The 24,065-nt window shown below is 36.9% G+C and overlaps 1 protein-coding gene across 8 annotated transcripts in view; it reads right to left on the bottom strand.

The window, feature by feature from the left end:
- The window catches only part of KCNT2 (potassium sodium-activated channel subfamily T member 2), a 436,001-nt gene that overhangs the window by 91,223 nt on the left and 320,713 nt on the right, over positions 1-24,065 (bottom strand). For 5 of the 8 annotated variants that reach the window (XM_070767900.1, XM_070767902.1, XM_070767901.1 and 2 more), the window contains exons 17-20: positions 20,597-20,810; positions 16,147-16,252; positions 9,311-9,483; positions 555-626 (exon numbers count right to left, since the gene is read on the bottom strand). In XM_070767900.1, the coding sequence (XP_070624001.1) occupies positions 555-626; positions 9,311-9,483; positions 16,147-16,252; positions 20,597-20,810 (565 nt within the window). The remainder of the gene's footprint in view (positions 1-554; positions 627-9,310; positions 9,484-16,146; positions 16,253-20,596; positions 20,811-24,065) is intronic. The other 3 variants (XM_070767905.1, XM_070767904.1, XM_070767906.1) reach the window with 1 other exon arrangement.

The following is a 24,065-nucleotide window of genomic DNA, read 5'->3' as shown; positions in this document are numbered from 1 at the left end:
TAATTTTAGTATTTGTTACAATGTCATGTTCATGCATATAAAGGAATTTGTATTTTAAAGCTGAAGCATCACACACATTTGACTTTTAATTAACAAATTATTAGAAATTACAGACTCTAATATGTTCTAAGAATAAACTAAGGAAATGCTCCAATTAAAAAATTTGACTTAAAAATGAGCATTCCAAATTATTTTAAAGTTTTCCAAAAGTAATGGTAATGATACCAATGCAGCACAGTGTTGAAGTTCTAGGTTCTCTCTAGCACAATATTAGCAGTTAAAAATCTTACTGCTGTGGAAGACACAAAACCGAAGTGGTTTAGAAATGGAACAAGACTGACATGCAACAAGATCTGTTTAATTCAACAACAGATTACTGCTTAGGAAGTTTGAATGCAAGATGTGTAACACGAGACCATAAGCTCTACATGCAATATACATCATATTCACAACACTGAAGTGGCAGGTTACACTCAACATGCAACACCGGGGCACAGCACATGACAAGCACAGGACACCACACTGGTGAGGGTGCCAAAGATTTTGTCACCTACTTGTCAATAGAGCCCACCATGTAGTAAACCATTGGAAACCAACAGATGGCATCCAGAAAATGCATGTCTGGCCTAAGTAGCACATGGGTTACAAAATGAAACACAGTGTCACAACAGCGGCAGCACTTCTAGGGAAGGAAGTAAGCTGACTCAGTTCTCATTTCCAGTACTAAATGCCATTGGCAAGCTCATTCTCAAGTGCCTTTTCTCTTTACATTAACTTAAAATGTCATTTTTACTTGTTATGAATAATACAACACACTAATTTTAAAAAAAAGTCGCATTTCTGCTTTCTAAATCAGAAACATTATGGCTGTATTCTACAAAACCACCAAATTGATACGCTTAGTTTATTACTAAAAAGTATTTTCAATGAGTTTGAAATGATTCATCCTGAGAAAGTCTTGTAAAATGGGAAACTAGTGATTTTTTGGATGATATAAAATATAAGAAACTAAATTACTGTGTCTCTCTAGAGTAATTTTCTCTAAGAGATACAGAGAATCACCACATATCCCTTAATATATCAACATATGAGTAAATAAATATAGTATATGTACCCATGCATATATATATATATATAATACAGAATTAAAATGAAAGCATTTCAACTTTTACACTACTGATTTTCTCAATATACACTGCTGAGCAAATTGTATTACAACTGAAATCTTTACTCTTTATGCACATTTGGGGAAAGACTCATAAACCTGGAAGCTTCCTTAGAAATTACCTAATCCATTGTATTCATTTTATAAAGTTATCAATTCTTTCACGCATCTATTCATGCAGCATCTCTGAATCCAAAAGTTTTTCATAATAGACATTTTGGTATACTAAGATGTATGCAAAAATATATATATATCTTGTTAGCTTGTACTACAAGAAATAAGAGTTTTTGGAACACATATGGAAAAGCACAAAGTTATAGAATATGCTGAAAAATAAGGAATGGGTTGCATTCGGGAGACAGTATAGAGGAAATATTTAATTTGGATGTTGAAGGATGAGTAGGAAATGGATCAGTAAAGGGGGAGGAAAGGGGACTTCTAGCAAAGCGGAGCACAGCCCCAAGAACATTCCAGCCAGAAGTCTGCTCCCTGATTCATTTCTTCCTGTTGATCAATTTCCTCTCTCTTCACTTTAAAGAAAAATAATATTTAGTGCATGAATCATAAAAAGAAAACATCCAAAGAATCTCACTGTTGATGACATTCCCACCATCTTTCCTAAAATGACTTCCTAGCCATTTTAAGTGGTTCCATTACTACATATTATAAATGTACCACAATTCATTAAAAAAATAAAAAAACTTCAATTATTCAGTTTCTAAGGTATTTTCACTTTTATGCTATTAATCCCTGGAGTGACAAGCTATTTCTAATATCTTGCTATTATAAAAATTACTGCTCTGGACTTTTTTTGGTGACTTTTTTCCTAGCATTTGGTTTTATCATTTGCCCTAAAACATGCATAGAAGTTTTCCCATTAGTGAATCACAGGATACGAATATTTTTAAAGCTCATGGTGAAGGCTGGTTTCACAAATAGAATCATATATACTTCCAGTAGCGGTCTTCTCTTTCTGGGTGCTGCTTCTTACAATCAGAAGGGGTATTCACACTGCTCATTTCAGACCTTCTATGTTTCCTGCCTGCCTTGTGGTTATGGAAGAAGATATTAGGATTCGAGTGACACAGACTGGAACAGCACTGAGGTTCTGTGGTGCTTTGAAAGATCCTTTTGACTGTGTCATTTGGGGGGTCATTATTTTATCTCTCTTTGCTCTTACATAGTTCCAGTCAGATAAAATGAATAGCTCAAGAACTTACATAGCAGAATTATGTTCATAATTCCTTGTTATTAATTGCACAGCTATACCCTGTGTGAAATAATCTCCTAATTTAAAAAATCCAGATCATTTCCATTCTTTATTCTATCTTCTCTGACCATTTGGCCACTGTAACATATCTGTCTTCCAAAGACTTGGAACAGTACTTGATGTGACCAAATAATTCAACTTAAGTTTTCCATGTGATGAGAAGTACTGGGGTCACAAGGAACAAAGTAAGTCTTTATGTTATGCCAACCCTTCTATTCTGGTCTTTGCATTTTGTTGCTCTGTTGAGTAGAAATCATTCAAAGTACTGAAACATCAAAATTACTGCCTGTTGTTAGGAAACTTGTGAATCTTACAGACATGCCATTCTGCCACAAGCATGCATTTATTATACAATGCACAAGCAATCTTTCAAATTTTTAGAAATTAACATCTGTATTATGGTAGCACGGTACATCCTTATATGAATCCAGCAATGTTACAAGGCAAGGCAAGTCATTTGAAACCTGGTAAATATATAATTCTGATGAAGTATATCTAATGTAGGGAATCTAGTATGCCATGTGCATGTTTGATCAGTCACTAAGTCCTGTCTGACTCTTTGCGACTCTATGGACTGTAGCCCACCAGGCTCCTCTGTCCGTGGGATTTTCCAGACAAGAAAACTGGAATGGGTTGCCATTTCCTCCTCCAAGGTATCTTCCCAACCCAGTGATTGAACTCTGATTTCCTCTACCTCCTGCATTACAGGTAGATTCTTTACCACTTGAGCCACTGGTGAAATCATAAGACCCACCCACTACTTCTACTGATAAAGGTGGCTTGAAAGGACACCTGAAATATAAGGAATAGATCAATCATACATTTATATGTACTATGCTGACACATTTAAGTAAACTGGCAAAGGTCTTTATGGCACTAAACTGCTTACTACTAAAAAAAAATGAAAGTGAAGTCGCTTAGTCGTGTCCGACTCTTTGCGACCCCATAGACTAGCCTATAAGGCTCCTCTGTCCATGGGATTTTCCAGGCAATAGTACTGGAGTGGATTGCCATTTCCTTCTCCAGGGGATCTTCCCAACCCAGGGCTCAATCCCAGGTTTCCCGCATTGTAGACAGGTGCTGAGCCACCAGGGAAGTCCAGGAAAAAAAAAAACAAAAACAGCACATCATTAATCAGTCTTATCTGTAATTCAATTAATAAAGATGACTATTTATGAGTCTAAATATCTTTACAAAGACTTTCATTACAAAAATTATGATTATACACAACTATGAATTAACCAGTTAATTGTAGGAAATGAAAAGTTTCATGAAACTTCATGGATTTTCAAGTTGAAGATCCCCATTTAACTAATAATTATAATAAACTTGGGGGCTTCCCTGGTGGCTCAGATGGTAAAGAATCTGCCTACAGTTCAGGAGACTTGGGTTCAATTCCTGTGTGAGGAAGATCCCTTGGAGAAGGGAATGGCAACCTACTCCAGTATTCTTGCCTGGAGAATCCCATGGTCAGAGAAGCCTGGAGGGCTACAGTTCATTGGGCTGCAAAGAGTTGAACAAGGTTGAGCAACTAACACTCTAATAAACTCATTTTTTAGATTTCAAATTCAAGAAATGAATGTATGAGGCAGTTTATTTTGTTAGCATTTCATAATCCCAATTTTAAGCTTATTTCTTCCTGAAAAATGAAGTAGTATTTTAATTTCAACAACTTGAAATAAATTTCCTTGTTTTTTTGTTGTTGTTGTTGTTAATCGGGTTTTCACAGAAACTCACTCATTAGTTTGAATAGTGACAGTGTCCTTTTGTTGACTGGTACAAGTAGGAAAACTACATTTCTGGACTGGCTTTCATGAGTCAGATACTCTACTAGTGCTCCATATACATTATTTTATATAATTATAAAATAAGATAAATGTTCTCATTTTACAAATGAGAAAATTGAGGCTTACAGAAATTCGGTAACACAGAGCCTAACAAGAGGGTCAGTTAGATCTTATTTCAGATCTGTGTGAGTCCAAGGCTTGAATGTTTTTAATAAGGACCTTGATATATCAGACAGTGTACTATTACTTTTGAAATAAGCTGAACTGGAGCCTACTTGTATCTATATGTGCAAAGAAGATTGATTTAGTAAAGGGATACTTTAAACAAGATGCTGTAAAAGTTAAGAAGATAAGCCTGAATCTTGTACTTTAAATCAGCGTAGCTTTGGGTAATATATTCCAAAGTTTTTTGACTCACTTTTCCATCTCTCATATGAAATGGTATCATCAGATAACTAGATGACCTTTAAGGTTGAAGCGGTAATCAAAATGTTTAAAATCAGTATGGTGCCACAGCAGAATAGAACAGGTGGTCAACCAATCAGAACTGAGACCAGTTCTGATGAACCAGTATCCAGTACAAGATTAGCATATGAAATGCAGAAGGCGTTTTACTTCGAAACATTATGAACATTTACTTTGGCATATTATGTATGTGAATATCATAAATTTAATTTACATTTTTAATTCCATATTTGTGGCATCTGTTTTTTATATTGAATTAACTGGTTTTTCCACTAAATCTCCTAAGTAGCCATGCATTGACATTATTTTTAACAATGCTCATGTTCATTAAATCTCACTAAACTAACTAGTAATTGTAGAAGTATGTGTAATTATTAGTGTGTAAATTCTTATAACCCAGTAATTGTAGAAGTGTGTGTAATTATTATTGTGTAAATTCTTATAACCCAGAAATATATTAAAGAAGAAAGCATCATATTTCTTTATAATACTGTAGGCGAGATTGAAAAATACTAGCCACATCAGAGAAACAAGTTCTTTAAAAACAATTTCATTGTTTTTTTAAAAAAGAGGATTGCATAAAACTTTCTGGAACATTATTTACTGGTGTTAGTTCTTGTTTCCTCATTCTCAATCAAAGGAACAGAGAACAACAAATAAAATTGTTTGACACCACTTTTGGGAAATACACAGGATGCTGGTCAATTTTACAGAGAGCACTTTCATCCCCACTCTTTGAAAAATAGTCAAACCCACTAAAATCATTTAACAGATGTCATGTGAATACTTGGATTTCAAACTGTAGAGTCCTTAGGAAAGCAAAGAAAAATACTTAAATGCAAAATAACCTAAAGTTAAAATATTCTTGTTTGACAATTGATAAACAATGTATTTTTGCATATGTCAAAAACGTGTAACTAAAGTAAGATCACATAGTTGAAAGAACAATGAGCTATGAACTACAGAGAAGGTTCTAATCCTAGAATCGACCTTGGAAAAAGTCATATAACTTCTTTGGCCTGTTCCTCCTTTCTATGAAATAAGAGACAGTGGTGTAATCAAGTTGCACAGACCAATTTGTTTAAATATTATTGTAATTTGTAAGCTTTGAGATCTTAAGCTGCTTGGTACATCTTTCTGAGGATAAACCATGCTATATGACATGGATATATTTTTTATGGAAATAAAACATGAAATAAAAGCTAAGTATCTACTGGGATGACTGCCATATAGTAAATGCTCAGCAGTTATGACTATAATGAACAAAGGTAGTGATAAAGATTATTAATTTTATTAAATGATCACTATGGTCTTATTTAGGTAAAATAATCTCTGATAAAAGCTACATGTATACTTATATTGAATTACTGACAATCTTTCCCGTAACTAAGAGAAACAGAATTTTCAGATTTTTTGATTGATGATTTATCAGATTCAGGAATTAAGACTGTGGACACAACAGTCTTGATTTTATAATTCTATCATACAAATCAATCAATAATGCAGTAATTGGGCATTTTGGTAATTTGTTAATTCAAAACCAAACAGAAAGGGAACGATTTAGTCATGGCAATTCCAAAGTCTACACAAGATACACAGATTAAGAAATCCTAACTCCTGCCATCTGCTCCTGGGATAAGATGGGATTAGTGATTCTGAAACAAGATTGTTTAGGGAAACTAGATACAGAAAAGGACAAAAGTAAACTCCATTCCTAAATTTGGTGAGATTGACTCTTGCAAAGTACAATACTGTGATTTATAAGGAATGTGTATTTGGCATTTACATTCAGATTCCTCACATGTCTTTGGTCTTTACCACATTTTCTAGCTCACAACTCCCAAAACCCTTGGAATTTCCTGAATGACAAGAGTCATGGGAGCACCTTCTGTTAATAATATTTGGTCTCTTACCCTCCTGAAATCACTTCAGAGACATGAAGATGAAATGGGTGTCTTGCTCTTCATAACAAGCCTCTCTCCAGTAACACTGGGTTTATGTTAATGAGGTGACATTTGGAATGCAGCTAAGGACGGAGGCTGTTTGCCAGGGAAACCGGCCTGAATAGAGAGTGGGAGCTTCAGTCCTACCTCCTGATTTTTGAGGAAGGGGTAGGGGCAAGAGATTGAATTAAATTACCAATGACCAATGATTTAGTCAATTGCGCCTATGTAATGAATCTTCTATTAAAAACCCCAAAAGACACAGTTCAAAGAACTTCCAGGCTGGTGAACAGGTAGAGATTTGGTGACAGTGATGCTCTTTCCCTATATCTTGCCCTGTGCATCTCTTCCACCAGTTTTTCCTAGTTATATGCCTTTATAATAAGCTGGCAATCCAGTCAGTAAAATGTTTATCTGAATTCTGTGATCTGCTCTACCAAATAAGTTGACCTTGAGTAGGTGTTGGTGGAAACCTCTGAGTTACAGCCAGTCAGTCAGAAGTACAGGTAACAACCTTGACTTACAACTGGCATCAAAGTTCATGCAGGGGGTCACTGAAACTTCCAGTCTGTTGTTGTTGTTCAGTAGCTGAGTTGTGTCCAGCTATTTGTGATCCCATGGACTTCAGCACTTCAGGCTCCCCTTCCTTCATTATCTCCTAGAGTTTGTTGAAACTCATGCCCATTGAGTTGGTGATGTTATCCAATCATCTCATCCTCTGCCACCCCTTTCTCCTCCTGCCCCCGGTCTTTCCCAGCATCAGGGTCTTTTTTAGTCTACAGCTGATCAGTTATAAGGTGATAACCTGGCTTGTGATTGACTTCTGAAGTGGGGGTGGGGAAATTTTGTAGAACTGAAACTTCAACCTGGGAAGCTAATGCTATTTCTGGGTAGAGAGTGTCAGAACTGAGCTGGAATCCTGAGAACTGCTTATTGGAGGTGTGGAAAAACCTCCCCCCCGACACACACACACATTGAATTTGGGTCCCAGAACCCAATTAGGAGTTTTATACATCAGGACCAGTAATTATACCTTGAAATAATATAAAGAAGGTGAAAGAATAAGTTTTACCCATTACTTTACACAGGGATGCTGTAGGCACAGTTCTTTTTTTTTTTTTTCAAGCCTCTTCCTCTCTGCTTTTCTGTATTCTGAGGCCTGAGTTGACCCACTTTAATCCAAGCCATAGGACATGGGAACTCATGCTCTAAGTCATTCATGAGTTGCACAAGCATGTATGCTTAGTCATATCTGACTCTTTATGACCTTATGGACTGCAGCCCTGCAGGGTCCTCTGTCCTTGGGATTCTCCAGGCAAGAATGCTAGAGTGGATTGCCATTTCCTCCTCCAGGGGATCCTCCCCACCCACCATGCAGATTTTTTACTATTGAGCCACCTGCTCTAAGTCAATCAGCTTGTAAATACCCATGCATTTTTAAGGGAGTGGACACACTACCCCATAAGCAAAAATAGCCAGCATCTGACACTTCTGAGTTCATATAGTGGATGAGCATCTCCTGTGTGTCAGATCATTCCATGCTCCATCACCGTAGCTACCCAGTAACCACTCTTATCCTGCTAGGATTTGCTTTATTAAACTTTTATTTCATCTAACATTGGGTCTAAGTTTTTGTTTTCCTACACCTGCCCTAACTTTACATTACCTTTCCCTGGAAGCCAAAACGGTATCAAAAAAGCATTGAATCATCAGACCTGAAAGTTCTTCAACTGAAACCTCTAGAAGTGTGCTCAAGTTTTAGAGTTGATTATCACTGACATTCTGATGCTAAAAAGAGATGCATCCATGAGAATCTTGATATTCATATATTCAGAATAAATAATGTCATGAAGTTATATCGGGGAGCTATCTCTGTTTTGAGAAAATTCTTTTCATAAATTTTAAAAGCAGAGACAAAGCACTAGATGTTGGCCTCATTTAGCTTATCCCAAAATTTGCATCACTTTAGAATGTAAGAGGAGAATTGGAGGATGTTAAACGATGGTATTGATTTAAGGACCATCTGCTACTAATTTGAGTCAGAGAGAGAAGTGTTGTAATTTTAGCACATACAATGGATTTGACCACAGCATTCAGTGCTGTATATTTATATCTGTATAAGGATCTTGAAATGTTTAAGTAGTCTTTTTTCATGAGTTTATTAATCAAACATTTTCTAAAGAAAAGAATACGGTAAAGTGTAAACTATTCATGTTATGTCACAGGATATATGTTTTAACAGTGAAAGAATCATAAGTAATGATGATGTGTTATGATATGACATAAAATGGATCATTAATATGCTTCTCTGATAATTAATGGTTCTTTACAAAGACAACAAAATTGTCCACTTTTGGCAGAGATTTTCCAGGCTAGTTGATTAATTTAAGGAAAATAACTGTAATTATTTCAGTGGCATGTTTCCCACTGGTAGAGAGATGACCATTTGCAAAAATAGTCTTAAACAAAAGGCTCAGAGTACTCTTGTTATGTTTTAAGTTGTATTTGTGAAACACAATCATACTCAATGATTGTTTTGTACCACAGCATAGAATATATCTCCCATATATGCCATAATGTTTCTGATTTAAAATATTCTAAATTTAATTCTAAATTAAATTATTTTTGATAAAATATTAACAAATTTTTGTCTTGCTTGTGTATTTTAAGATATACTTACGGGTTATCCAATAGCAGTATTACGGGATTAAGTTCTTTCTTTGGTCTATAATAAGCCCTGAGAGGAACAATAAAATTATACAATCCATTTCCAGCTGTTTCAGCTGCAACTATAATTAGCTTATTTTTGAATCCATAGGCTTTTGCGTCCTCATAGTAGTTATGCTGGCAACTCTAGAGAAGAAAAATTATACACAGAAATACCATTTTTATACTCCACTAAAATTGGGTGAAAAAACCTAGGAGACAAAGAAATGTGTAATTAGTCCTTCCTAGTGAATCCTTTGTTTTCTAATCAATTTGAAAACAGTTACACTTTTCTATGCCTAATTCTCCAGCCTGAAGGTGTGCATGGACAAAACCAGTGACTTCCAGGTATGCAGCCTGATACGGGGCAATGAAAAGGCGGTAGTGTGTGTACACACATTCTGCTGCAAAGCGGAACTTGCCGCTAGAGGACGTCTGGGTATCAATATTAAAGAATCATCACAATGTATACGTATATCAAAGCATCATGTTAAATACCTCAGATATACATAATTTTTATTTGTCAATCATAATTCACGAAAGCTGTAAAAATAATCTACCTCTGACTTTCATTTCCAGAAATAGAGTAACATTATAATTTAGTAACCCTGCAACATTCCAAGAACTGAATACCAAAAGGTATTGAAAGGGATTTTTTCATTAAAAAACAAACAAAAAACCTGTAATTGTCTAAAAGTGTACCTGAGCTGGCAAGATAATGATGTAAATATTCAAAAGTAAAATACTAATACTAACAAGAACAAGAACAACATAATATCACATTACCAAAATGTGTTTCCTGAGGCTATTTTGCTACTTCCAAGGGAGCTAGAATTTACTGGACTTGGCATTATTAAATCAAGATCCTTTTAAATAAAATTATCTGCCTGGAGAACTGCTTTAGCAATCTGGCTCTTTAACCTTTATATCTTTACGTATGTTTCTTTTTATTTGGGCTGGGATTAGTTGATTCTCTGTGGATTCATTATCAACTCTGGAATATTCTCTGCCTTCACTCCTGAATAAAAAATTGCAAAACATTTTTTGGGAACAAGGTACCTCGAGTCAGCAGAATCAATAAGCAAAAGAATTAGACTCACAAATATTACAGATTTCCTTGTTACTAGATTCAGAATAGAAAAATGAGCATGTTTACTATGTTTAAGGAAATAGAAGAGAACAAGAGGATATTGGAAATATTCAAGTAGATGTTTAAAAAATTACAAATACTCTAGTCTGGAATTAAAAGGCATCATAACTTAAAACAGACATTCAAAAAATGATTTAAATTGCACATTCTGTTCATCTGAAGGGATCAACTGCATGATTGAGTTGAAGTAATTATTCAGAATACAGGGAGAATAGAGAAAGTAGTATGGAAAAAAATTAAGATGTGTGAGAAGACAGTTTGATAATGTCTAATACACATTTAAACAGAATGTCTGAAAAAAAGATGAGAATCACTATTCATGTAAAGATTGACTAAGGCTTTTCTAGAATTAATGAAGCATGCAAATCACCAGGTTCTGGAAACCCAATGAATCCTAATCCAAATAAATAAAGATAAATGTAGGGTCATACACATTGTCATACTGCAGGACAATCAAGACAAGAAGAAGACCTTAAAAGCAGCCATAGAGAAAAGAGAACTGTACCTACAAGAAACACAAATTAGAATGATGGCTGACTTCTCACCAGCAGTGTGCAGGACAGAAGGCAGTGAAAAAATCCTAACATGTTTAAAGGGGAAAAAAAAAACAACTCAGAACCTGGAATTGGATACCCAGCCAAACTAGTCTTTAGGAAGGAGGACAAAATAAGGACATATCTAGAAAACTGAAATGGAAAGAATTTATCACTATAGGATTTCATTAGCAGGATTTCTAAAGCTGTAATCATGAAAGTGGAAAGATCAATCCAGAAGGAAGAATTAAGGCATAAGAAAGAAGAGAGCACAGGAAATGATAAAGGAGAAGGACAGTAGGTCCCCACTGGAAGTACCATTGGAGAACTGTTAAGTATAAACAGGATCTGAGGCCACACAAATTTAGGTCCTTTACAAAGAGATTATGGAAGGAGAAGGTGCCAGGTTGGGGCTGAGATTATTAAGTACTTCATTTTTATGAGCTCAAGTGAGGAAAAAGAACTACTTTAGTAAATTTAGAAGCAGCATAATTAGCAAGAAAAAATAACACAAGGATATAACATGGAATTTATTTTTGATAAACCCTGTCCAGGAAGGAGCCTGCTGATGCTCATATAAAGCAGACTGGGCAACAAAATCCTTGCTCACAGACTCCATAGATGCAGCAGGGTTGGCTGCCTAACCCCACCCTCTAATCACAAAGTGGGCACTCATTTGCAGAGCAGACTACCACCTCCAAACAGACTCAGTTCAGTTCAGTTCAGTTGCTCAGTTGTGTCCGACGCTTTGTGGCCCCATGTACTGCAGCATGACACGCCTCCCTGTCCATCACCAACTCCCAGAGTTTACTCAAACTCATGTCCATTGAGCAGGTGATGCCATCCAACCATCTCATCTTCTGTAGACCCTTTCTCTTCCTGCCTTCACTCTTTCCCAGCATCCAGGTCTTTTCAAATGAGTCAGTTCTTCCCATCAGGCGGCCAAAGTAATGGAGTTTCAGCTTCAGCATTGGTCTTTCCAATGAATATTCAGGACTGATCTCCTTTAGGATGGCCTGGTAGGATCTCCTTGCTGTCCAAGGGACACTTAAGAGTCTTCTCCAACACCACAGTTCAAAAGCATCAATTCTTTGGATCTCAGCTTTCTTTATAGTCCGACTATCACATCCATAAATGATTATGGGAAAAACTATGGCTTTGACTAGATGGACCTTTGTTGGCAAAGTAATGTCTCTGCTTTTTAATATGCTATCTAGGTTGGTCATAACATTTCTTCCATGGAGCAAGTGTCTTTTAATATCATGGCTGCAGTCACCATCTGCAGTGATTTCGGAGCCCCCCAAAATAAAGTCTGCCACTGTTTCCACTGTTTTCCCATCTATCTGCCATGAGTGATGGGACTGGATGCCATGATCTTAGTTTTCTAAATGTTGAATTTTAAGCCAGATTTTTACTCTCCTCTTTCCCTTTCATCAAGAAGCTCTTTAGTTCTTCTTCACTGTCACAAGGGTGGTGTCTTCTGCATATCTGAGGTTACTGATATTTCTCCTGGCAATCTTGATGCCAGCCTGTGCTTCAACCAGCCCAGCATTTCTCATGATGTACTCTGCATATAAGTTAAATAAGCAGGGTGACAATATACAGCCTTGATGTACTCCTTTCCCTATTTGGAACCAGTCTGTTGTTCCATGTCCAGTTCTAACTGTTGCTTCCTGACCTGCATACAGATTTCTCAAGAGGCAGGTCAGGTGGTCTGGTATTCCCATCTGTTTAAGAATTTTCCACAGTTTGTTGTGATCCACATACTCAAAGCTTTTGGCATAGTCAATAAAGTGAAGTAGATATTTTTCTGGAACTCTTTTGCTTTATCTATGATCCAGTGGATGTTGGCAATTTGATCTCTGGTTCACGTGCCTTTTGTAAATCCCCTTGAACATCTGGAAGTTCACAGATTAAATACTATTGAAGCCTGGCGTAGAGAATTTTGAGCATTACTTTGCTAGCATGTGAGATGAGTGCAAGTGTACGGTCATTTTAACATTCTTTGGCATTGCCTTTCTTTGGGATTGGAATGAAAACTGACCTTTTCCAGTCCTGTGGCCCTACTCAGTTTTCCACATTTGTTGGCATTTTGAGTGCAGCACTTTCACAGCTTCATCTTTCAGGATTTGAAATCGCTCAACTGGAATTCCATCACCTCCACTAGCTTTGTTTGTAGTGATGCTTTCTAAGGCCCACTTGACTTCGCATTCCAGGATGTCTGGCTCTAGGTCAGTGATCATACCATTGTGATTATCTGGGTCATGAAGATCTTTTTTGTACAGTTCTTCTGTGTATTCTTGCCACCTCTTCTTAATATCTTCTGCTTCTGTTAGGTCCATACCATTTCTGTCCTTTATTGTGCCCATCTTTGCATGAAATTTTCCCTTGGTACCTCTAATTTTATTGAAGAGATCCCTAGTCTTTCCCATTCTATTATTTTCCTCTATTTCTTTGCATTGATCACTGAGGAAGGCTTTCTTATCTCTCCTTGCTATTCTTTGGAACTCTGATTTCAAATGGGTATATCTTCCTTTCCTCCTTTGCCTTTTGCTTCTCTTTTCACAGCTATTTGTAAGGCCTCCTCAGAAAACTATCTTGCCTTTTTGCAATTCTTTTTCTTAAGGATGTTCTTGATCACTGCCTCCTGTAAAATGTCACAAACCTCCATCCATAGTTCTTCAGGAAGTCTGTCTATTAGATTTAATCCCTTGAATCTATCTCTCTCTTCTACTGCATAATTGCAAAGAATTTGATTTAGGTCATACCTGAATGGTCTAGTGGTTTTCCCTACTTTCTTCAATTTAAGTCTGAATTTGCCAATAAGGAGTTATTTTCTGAGCCAGAGTCAGCTCCCAGTCTTGTTTTTGTTCAATGTATAGAGCATCTCCATCTTTGGCTGCAAAGAATATAATCAATCTGATTTTGGTATTGACCATCTGGTGATGTCCATGTGTAGAGTCTTCTCTTGTGTTGTTGGAAGAGGGTGTTTGCTATGACCAGTGCATTTTCTCGGCAAAACTCTATTAGTCTTTGCCCTGGTTCATTCTGTACTCCAAGGCCAAATTTGCCTGTTACTCCAGGTATTTCTTGACTTCCTAGTTTTGCATTCCCGTCCCCTATGATGAAAAGAGTATCTTTTTTGAGTGTTAGTTCTAGAAGTTCTTGTAGATCTTCATAGAACTGTTCAACGTCAGCTTCTTCAGCATTACTGGTTGGGGCATAGATTACTGTGATATTGAATGGTTTGCCTTGGAAACGAACAGAGATTATTCTGTCATTTTGAGATTGCATCCAAGTACTGCGTTTCAGACTCTTTTGTTAACTATTATGGCTACTCCATTCCTTCTAAGAAATGGCACCAACCAGACTGATGCCACCTAAAGAATGGATAATCCCAAATGTCATAGACTAATCAATAACAACCAGAAATTTTTCCTTCTTAGAGACAGATTATCATCTTTTGGCTTTGAAAGTCTCCATTTCTCCTTCAACAAGACTCACCTCTGAAAGCCTAGCTTTTTCTTGTATCCGGTTCCCTGATTGGTAGTTTAGTCAGTAAGTCATGTTCAACTCTTGGGACCCAATGGACTGTAGCCTGCTAGGCTCCTCTGTCCATGGAATTCTCCAGGCAAGAATACTTGAGTTGGTTTCTTTCTCCAGGGGATCTTCTTGACCCAAGGATTGAACCCACCTCTCCTGTATTACAGGAGAATTCTCTAGGGAATGAGAGCCAGGGAAGCCCAAAAGGTCAACCTTACCCAAACAGTGACTTTGAACCCTGGACCCTCAGATTAAAAGTATGATGATCTACTGACTGAGCTCTCCTGGGCTCCCTGCTTGTGGTAAGCCACTCAGTCATGTCTAATTCTTAACGACCCCATGATCTGCAGCCAGCCCAGACTCCTGTGTCCATGGGATTCTCCAAGCAAGAATATTGAAGTGGGTTACTTCTGGGGATCTTCCCAACCCAGGGATGGAATCCGGGTCTCCTGCATTGCAGGAGGATTTGCTACTGTGTGACCCATCAAGGGAGCACTGAATGACTAAACAAACACAGAGAGATGGAAATTGAAATTTAATGATAAAGTTATCTCTCCAAATTGTAAAGCCTATAAGCATAGAGCTGGGATTTTTATACCAGGTAACTCTGAAATTTAGAATAAAAGAAGAAATTCCTGGTTAGAATTAGTTGTACGTTTTAATTTCTGGGAGGTGGGGAGTTGCAGAGTGTCCTTTTTATGTGCTTTCTTATTCGTTAGGAAAATAAATTCTTACACAGGTCATGTCCAACGGCCTGCTGTGAAAAAGATAAAAATGCCCACTTTCTTACAATGTTTCTGTTTTGGATGATTTCTCCTGAACATCCAGGCAGGAACCAGAACCAGTATAAAATCTTCAGAGAAGGAGTCATTAAATAAGACACTTCCAGTCTAATTGATAATGAATCTTTGTGAATGACACATAGACTACCTAACTTGCATCACATCAAGCAATTCCACTTTGAGATTTGAGGCAAAAATGCCTAGTAAAATACATAGAGCATATTTGGCCAAAGTGATCTGGGGAGGACTCTGGTTTGTGGCCCTGGTACCTTTGTTTTCCTTTTAAAAACATGACTGACCAACTCCTCAAATACATCAGTGGAGGGTAAAGTACTGGGTAATCATTGCTGCTGCTGCTAAGTCGCTTTAGTCGTGTCCGACTCTGTGCGACCCCATAGACTCAGCCCACCAGGCTCCCCTGTCCCTGGGACTCTCCAGACAAGAACACTGGAGTGGGTTGCCATTTCCTTCTCCAATGCATGAAAGTGAAAAGTGGAAGTGAAGTCGCTCAGTCGTTTCCGACTCTTAGTGACCCCATGGACTGCAGCCTACCAGGCTCCTCTGTCCATGGGATTTTCCAGGCAAGAGTACTGGAGTGGGGTGCCATTGCTTTCTCTGGGGGTAATCATTAGTGCAGTTAAAAAAAGTAAAATTCACCACCTTATGTATAACATTTACATTTGAAAGATAATACTCTATAAACATATTTCAGTCAAAAAACTGTACAAAATTATATAAATGCATGCAACTACACAATGCCATCGTTTTAGTTTTACAGAGAATAACAGCCTGAAGTGCTTACCTTGTCTAGTCTTAAGCAGCAAAATGGTACTTTTTCATGAAGGAGATGACAAAAAGTGGGTGAACTTCCTATGTATGGAGAGTAAGGTGGGTAGCCTTTAGCATATCTGTAAAACAATATGAAATACCTAATTACCTTTAATAATGCAGGCAAAGTCTGACAAATCAGTTGTCGTCAATTCCTCACTTTGACAAAGTTAGATGCAGTAACGTTTTGTGCTGCAGTTATATTCTGATAAAGAAACAATTTGGAACAAGGGCCATGGACCAAAGTTGACATGGTTTTGTGAACTAGTTTTCATATGTTTAAAAGGCTGAAAAAAGTCAAAAGAAGAGTACTATTTCATCTCATATGAAAATTAAATGAAATTTAAATTTCAGTGTCCACAACTGAAATTCTGTCAGAATACGGCCATGCTCACAAATCTCTTCAGAAACAGAGGTGAATAGTTGAAGCAAAGACCATAAATTCTAAAATATTAACTAACTGATCCTTTCCAATCTTCAGTTTAAAAGATTTAGATATATTTTAGAAAATAGCAATGTTTTTTATAAAACATATTTAAAGCAAAATTCATTACTATGATTCACTCTATCAATATTCATGAGTCATGAATTTTTTTTTTTAGGAAAAAAAAGTAAATGGTTGCGTGAACTATTCCATAAGACCCACACCAAAACCAGAGTTATTGGTGAAATAATGTTTAAATATTATCAAAGATAATTGGTTTGTTTATTGACTTTACAAGATAGTCACCTGCACATTATGCTATAAGATTTTCAAAGTGAAGCTATCAAAGTAACAGTATAAATGAAAATTAAGAGACAAAATTCATGGACTTCATCAGATGGTCAACAACGAAATCAGACTGATTATATTCTTTGCAGCCAAAGATGGAGAAGCTCTGTACAGTCAGCAAAAACAAGACCGGGAGCTGACTGTGGCTCAGATCATGAACTCCTTATTGCCAAATTCAGACTTAAAATGAAGAAAATAGGGAAAACCACTAGACCATTCAGGTATGACCTAAATCAAATCCCTTATGATTATACAGTGGAAGTGAGAAATAGATTTAAGTGCCTGATGAACTATGGAATGAGGTTCATGACATTGTACAGGAGACAGAGATCAAGACCATCCCCATGGAAAACAAGTGCAGAAAAGCAAAATGGCTGTTTAGGGAGGCCTTACAAATAGCTGTGAAAAGAAGAGCAGCAAAAAGCAAAGGAGAAAATGAAAGATATAAGCATCTGAATGCAGAGTTTCAAAGAATAGCAAGGAGAGATAAGAAAGCCTTCCTCAGCGATCAGTGCAAAGAAATAGAGGATAACAATAGAATGGGAAAGACTAGAGATCTCTTCAAGAAAATTAGAGATACCAAGGGAAAATTTCATGCAAAGATGGGCTCAATAAAGGACAGAAATGGTATGGACCTAACAGAAGCAGAAGATATTAAGAAGAGGTGGCAAGAATACACAGAAGAACTGTACAAAAAAGATCTTCATGACCCAGATAATCACGATGGTGTGATCACTGACCTAGAGCCAGACATCCTGGAATGGGAAGTCAAGTGGGCCTTAGAAAGCATCACTACGAACAAAGCTAGTGGAGATGATGGAATTCTAGTTGAGCTCTTTCAAATCCTGAAAAATGATGCTGTGAAAGTGCCGCACTCAATATGCCAGCAAATCTGGAAAACTGAGCAGTGGAAACTGGAATAGGTCAGTTTTCATTCCAATCCCATAGAAAGGCAATGCCAAAGAATGCTCAAATGACCACACAATTGCACTCATCTCACACGCTAGTAAAGTAATGCACAAAATTCTCCAAGCCAGGCTTCAGCAATACATGAACTGTGAACTTCTAGATGTTCAAGCTGGCTTTAGAAAAGGCAGAGGAACTAGAGACCAAATTGCCAACATCCACTGGATCATCGAAGAAGCAAGAGAGTTCCAGAAAACATCTATATGCCAAAGCTTTTGAGTGTGTGGATCACAATAAACTGTGGAAAATTCTGAAAGAGATGGGAATACCAGACCACCTGACCTGCCTCTTGAGAAACCTAAATGCAGGTCAGGAAGCAACAGTTAGAACTGGACATGGAAGAACAGACTGGTTCCAAACAGGAAAAGGAGTTCGTCAAGGCTGTATATTGTTACCCTGCTTATTTAACTTATATGCAGAGTACATCATGAGAAATGCTGGGCTGAATGAAGCACAAGCTGGAATCAAGATTGCTGGGAGAAATATCAATAACCTCAGATATGCAGATGACATCACCCTTATGGCAGAAAATGAAGAGGATATAAAGAGCCTCTTAATGAAAGTGAAAGAGGAGAGTGAAAAAGTTGGCATAAAACTCAACATTCAGAAAACTAAGATCATGGCATCCGGTCCCATCACTTCATGGGATTATTTTGGGCTCCAAAATCACTGCAGATGGTGATTGCAGCCATGAAATTAAAAGACACTTACTCCTTGAAAGGAAAGTTATGACCAACCTAGATAGTATATTAAAAAGCAGAGACATTACTTCGCCAACAAAAGTCCGTCTAGTCAAGGCTATGGTTTTTCCACTGGTCATGTATGGATGTGAGAGTTGGACTGTGAAGAAAGCTGAGCGCTGAAGAATTGATACTTTTGAGCTGTGGTGTGGAGAAGACTCTTGAGATCTCTTTGGACTGCAAGGAGATTCAACCAGTCCATTTTAAAGGAGATCAGTCCTGGGTGTTCATTGGAAGGATTGATGCTAAAACTGAAACTCCAATACTTTGGCCACTTCATGAGAAGAGTTGACTCATTGGAAAAGACTCTGATGCTGGGAGGGATTGGGGGCAGGAAGAGAAGGGGATGACAGAGGATGAGATGGCTGGATGGCATCACCGACTCGATGGACATGAGTTTGAGTAAACTCTGGGAGTTGGTGATGAACAGGGAGGCCTGATGTGCTGCGATTCATGGGGTTGCAAAGAGTCGGACACGAATGAATAACTGAACTGAACTGAAGAGACAAAAGAAAATTTAGTGGAGGAAAAGTTCTTTTATCCAATGTGAAAGCTCTTTTTTGATTAAGAAAATGTATCTTTCAAACCATGAAATTTCAAACCTAGTTAGAACTGTTTTTCAGACATCATTAGCTAAGACAGTAAAATGGAGAATATTTTGCAAATTTAGAAGTTGACAGTCTCCTCTATTACTTCAATGTCTTTTCCATTTTTCTAGAAATAAAAAATATTCAACCTCTCAATTTTTCTGAAGTACATGTAAAGAAAGAATTTCTATCACAGCACCATTTCTAGAAATATACTGGTGGTCAAACTGTTCCTTCTTCTTGTCAAATATTTCATAAATCTATTTGAGTGTTATTAATTTCTTGGAGAGTGAAATTGTCCTCTGTGGATATGTCTAAGTTTCTTGTAATAAATATTTGAAAGTGTGAAAGATTAATAGAAGGAGTTTTCTACATTCCAATTATATTTCAGTATATTTTAGTTCAGTTCAACATTGACTGAACTTCTATTATATGAAAAATATTAGAAGTGCCTGAGTGATGTTACCATTAGCACTAGGACTAGTACTACACCTAATAGTAATTGATACTCACTGAACGCTTACTCTGCACAAACAATTGTTCTAAGTACATTTCTCTATTATCTCAATTAATCTTCATATGAACCCTATTTACAGATAAAGCATTGTAGGTCAGATGATTTTAAACAAAGCCACTTGTACCCAACCAGTATAAAGTGAAACTGCCAAGGGACACAAATTCCTTTGGACTCCACTGTCAAGGCAGTTGAACACTGTGCTTTCCTTAAGAAATACCAACATAATACATGAAATAGACACGTAAACAAACTTTACTATAGGCTAAAATGTGATCAATAGCTTAAATATTGATACTATTTATTATGGAATCTTAGTTAAATGAACTGTAGTTCATTTATTCATTCATTCAAAACATTATTGATGTATATTAAATAAAAAAGATTGCTGAATGCTGAGACAAACAAGAGCTTAATGGAAGAAGCTGCATTACATATACTAAATAATTGATTGAACTTCAATATGGAAGTAGAAAAACAAACTAAAGGTAGAAGGCACATTATAATTTAATAAAAGCATTATTACTTATTTTTAATAAAAATGAAAAATACAAACTGTATCCTTAAAGAAAAAAAGTAAAATGTAATATAGATTTATCATGGAAATACTGATATACATTTTTTTTTCTTTAAGGATAAAGGCTAACATAGAGAAAAATGAAGCTGTAAATAGCCGTTTAAGCCAGAAATTCAAGTGTTTAGAATACTTTATCATCAAGAGAGATACCGGCTAATAAGAAGAGTGTTTTGACAGAAGTATGTAGGACTGATTCTGGGATGTCCAGAAGGGAAGGACATTAGTTTTTCAGGGCAAGCACAAGTCCCAGTAAACCTTACAAACATACTCCAAGTTCGAGGACATTTCTTCATCTGGTGTAGTTTCATCTTCTGATTGATCACTTAGAAGATCACATGTTTGAATTGATGACGTGTCTGCAACCTCTAAAACGGGAGCAATGCTGGGTCTTCTGACTTCTTTACTTCCTTCTGTAGGAAGAGACAGGGTAGGGCCACTTGCTGATCTGCAGCTTGTGTCTTGCAAGTCTATGGCCACAGTACCTGGAACAATGAGAAATGAAAATCCATCAAAGTGTTTGCCACCTATAGGACTAGCAATCATTTAATGATTAAAGTGAGATGAAACACAGTCAGTATAACCAGGAAATATACTATGCACTGTTTACCCTTTAATCTCAAAAATGATTTACTTATTTTTAGTTTGAGCATTTTTACCCACAGGGATAAAAAATTCTGTATTTGTGCAAAAGTGTATTTGCTACAATTAGGTCTATAGCATGAAAAAAGATTTGTGAAATCATGAAATGCTTAGACATTTAAATTTTAAAAATTGCTTAAATTTATATTTATTTTAAATTAATGAAAACTTTTGGTCCATTTCACTTTTATCGATATCTCATCATATCTTTTCTCCTTATATTGTTGAGTTATCTTTTTTTTACTGATTTATAACTACTTTTTAATATTTGAATAATTAATGTTTATATTTATTAAGCCCTTCTCTGTGGCAAGCACAATTCTAGGCACTCAAGATATTCAAGGAATAAGAGAGACAATGTTCCTATGCATATAGATTTGTCTTTAAGATAATCAAATGGACAAAGAAATGGAAAAACTAATTCTCAATAATGCTAAATACCATGCAGAAAATAAAACAGAATTATGTTATGTGATGTAGTATAGTGGGGACAGGGAGCAGGGGAAAGGATGAACTTTTCACCCAGTGATGAGAAGCTATACTCCGAAATCATTACATTTGATTTTTTGACATAAAAAGAAAATCATGAGTACACAAGTCATGGAAATGCCTTGAGGCAGTAAGAACAGAGAATTTAAATAGCTTAAGGCTTTGACTCCTTGGAATACTCAAGGAACAGTAAATGGAAGAAACAAATTCCTCTGAGATATTTAAGTAACATTTAAAAATTAGTATAAACACCAATTTATGGAAAGTGACTGTCTCTCCCTTTCTGGAGAAAAAAAAATCAATCTAATGGATGACTGCCACCATATTTCACAATCACTGACTTCATTAATGTATTTATGGATAGCTGGCCATCCTTCTGAAAGCCCTGAGTCTCCATTTTGTATTATTTTTTGAAGCAACTATTAAAACACTCTCCATTTCCTTGAAACTTCTATCTGATCTTACAACCTTCTTCACTGTAAGAGCCTGAGATTTCAAAGGGAGAAAAAAACCTCAGGGGTTTTAGCATCTCTTTCTTTGTTGCATGGACAAAGAAGTCAGCAACTGAATTCTAAAAACCTCTGAGAAATACCTTGATGCTGGGAAAGACTGAGAGCAGGAGGAGAAGGGGGTGACAGAGGACAAGATGGCTGAATGGCATCACCGACTGGATGGACATGAGTTTGAGCAAGCTCCGGGAGTTGGTGATGGACAGGGAAGCCTGGTGTGCTGCAGTCATGGGGTTGCAAAGATCAGACATGACTGAACAACAACAACACAAGAAGGGATTAAAATAGGCAATGTTTCTGAATGTGAGAGTTGATAGAACCAAGATGGGGGAGACCATCTGAGTTCTCTATCTGGGTATTTCTCAATATTGAAATAAATGTGGTACTCAAGTTTCAGAAGCTAGGACCTCTGAAAATACTGTTCATGATACTCAGATTAGAGGGAGCCTGGTGTGTCTGCTGTTAATGGGGAAGACTCCTTTGAGGGGCATGACACAATGTGTCTAGAATGACTGTGCTTGAGAAAACAATATGATGACCACCATTTCTGAGCAAAGGTAAAAGTGGCTGGCATCAGAAACTATACACTCCAGTAACTTTTTAGCACCACAAACAAGGATTAATTTATAGTTCAATCCATCTTGGGAGGGAGATGAGGATCCTAGAGAAAATGAGATTAACTTTTCCATTAATCAGGTGAGTGGATCTGATTAAACATTAAATTTTATAAATTTGATTCATCAAAATAAAACCATATATGATCTGCATCCTAATATTATAAATTAAAATCCACATTTATGACATTTATCCTCTGCAGAGGACCACACTGTATAATTTAGAGGGAAAAGCGATCTTTTGAAGTAAGATTATTTTTATCTTTTGAAAGAAAGTTGTCTTTCTATTGAAGAAATCCTTCAATTCCCTATGTTCAACCAAGTAAACAAGAAGGCTTCAACAAACTTTTCACCTTTCATTTCTGTTTGGAAGGAAAGAGACACATCCATATTTATGTAAAACTCAACCCTACTCTTGTTTTGAGAGTTAAATCCCCATCTACTTCCCAAGGAGCTATGTTCTCTGAATTTCACCTCCTCCCAAATATGTTTGTCTCCACATCACTTCCAACTACCTCCTTATCATCTTCCTGCTCAACACAGGAAACTTGGTTACTTCCTGATAATTCTGCCCACACTGATATTTGGCACCAAGCTGAGTATGGGGGTATGTGATCATGAGAAAGTCAAAATTTAGCAGGGAAGACACAGTTTTAAAAGTTACAATTACAGAAACAACTTCTTGTTTGAACCTTTCCTTCACCTAACAAAACCTGGCTCTTCTCTGATATCTCTCCTTGTAATTCTGAAGGTTGCAACACCAAAAGAGTGCCTGTGTTTTCCTAGTGGGGAAATACCCTCAGAGTTCTCACTGCTTCTTTCAGAGCATTTTCCCTCCACCCCTTATGATATCCCAGCTCTGTATCATTCATCTTCAGAGTCCATACCCACTGTCTTTCACTGTTTTCCTTGTACACCAACCCTGTGTTGACTTAACTAGCTTTATTTTGTTTTTAACAGAAGTAACTTGACTTACAATCTTATATTAGTTTCAGGTGTACAACACAGTGATTCAATGTTTTTATAGATTATACCCCAGATAAGTTATTATAAAGTATTGATGATATTCCTTGTGCTATACATTATATCCTTGTATCTGGTAGTCTGTACCTCTTAATTCCTTTCACCTATTTTGCCACTCTCCCCACTGCTAACCACTACTTTCTTCTCTGTGAGTCTGTTTCGTTGTCAGTTCAGTTCAGTTCCAGAGAAGGCAATGTCACCCCACTCCGGTACTCTTGCCTGGAAAATCCCATGGATGGAGGACCTGGTAGGCTGTAGTCCATGGGGTCACTAAAAGTTGGACACGACTGAGTGACTTCCCTTTTAACTTTTCATTTCATGCATTGGGGAAGGAAATGGCAACCCACTCCAGTGTTCTTGCCTGGAGAATCCGAGGGACTGGGGAGCCTGGTGGGCTTCCGTCAATGGGGTCGCACAGAGTCGGACATGACTGAAGTGACTTAGCAGCAGCAGCAGTTCAGTT

The sequence above is a fragment of the Bos indicus genome, chromosome 16 (assembly GCF_029378745.1).
Source record: "Bos indicus isolate NIAB-ARS_2022 breed Sahiwal x Tharparkar chromosome 16, NIAB-ARS_B.indTharparkar_mat_pri_1.0, whole genome shotgun sequence".
NCBI classification, from domain to species: Eukaryota; Metazoa; Chordata; class Mammalia; order Artiodactyla; family Bovidae; genus Bos; species Bos indicus.
Note: the sequence above shows the minus strand (reverse complement) of the source record. Positions and strands in the feature narration are given on the sequence as shown.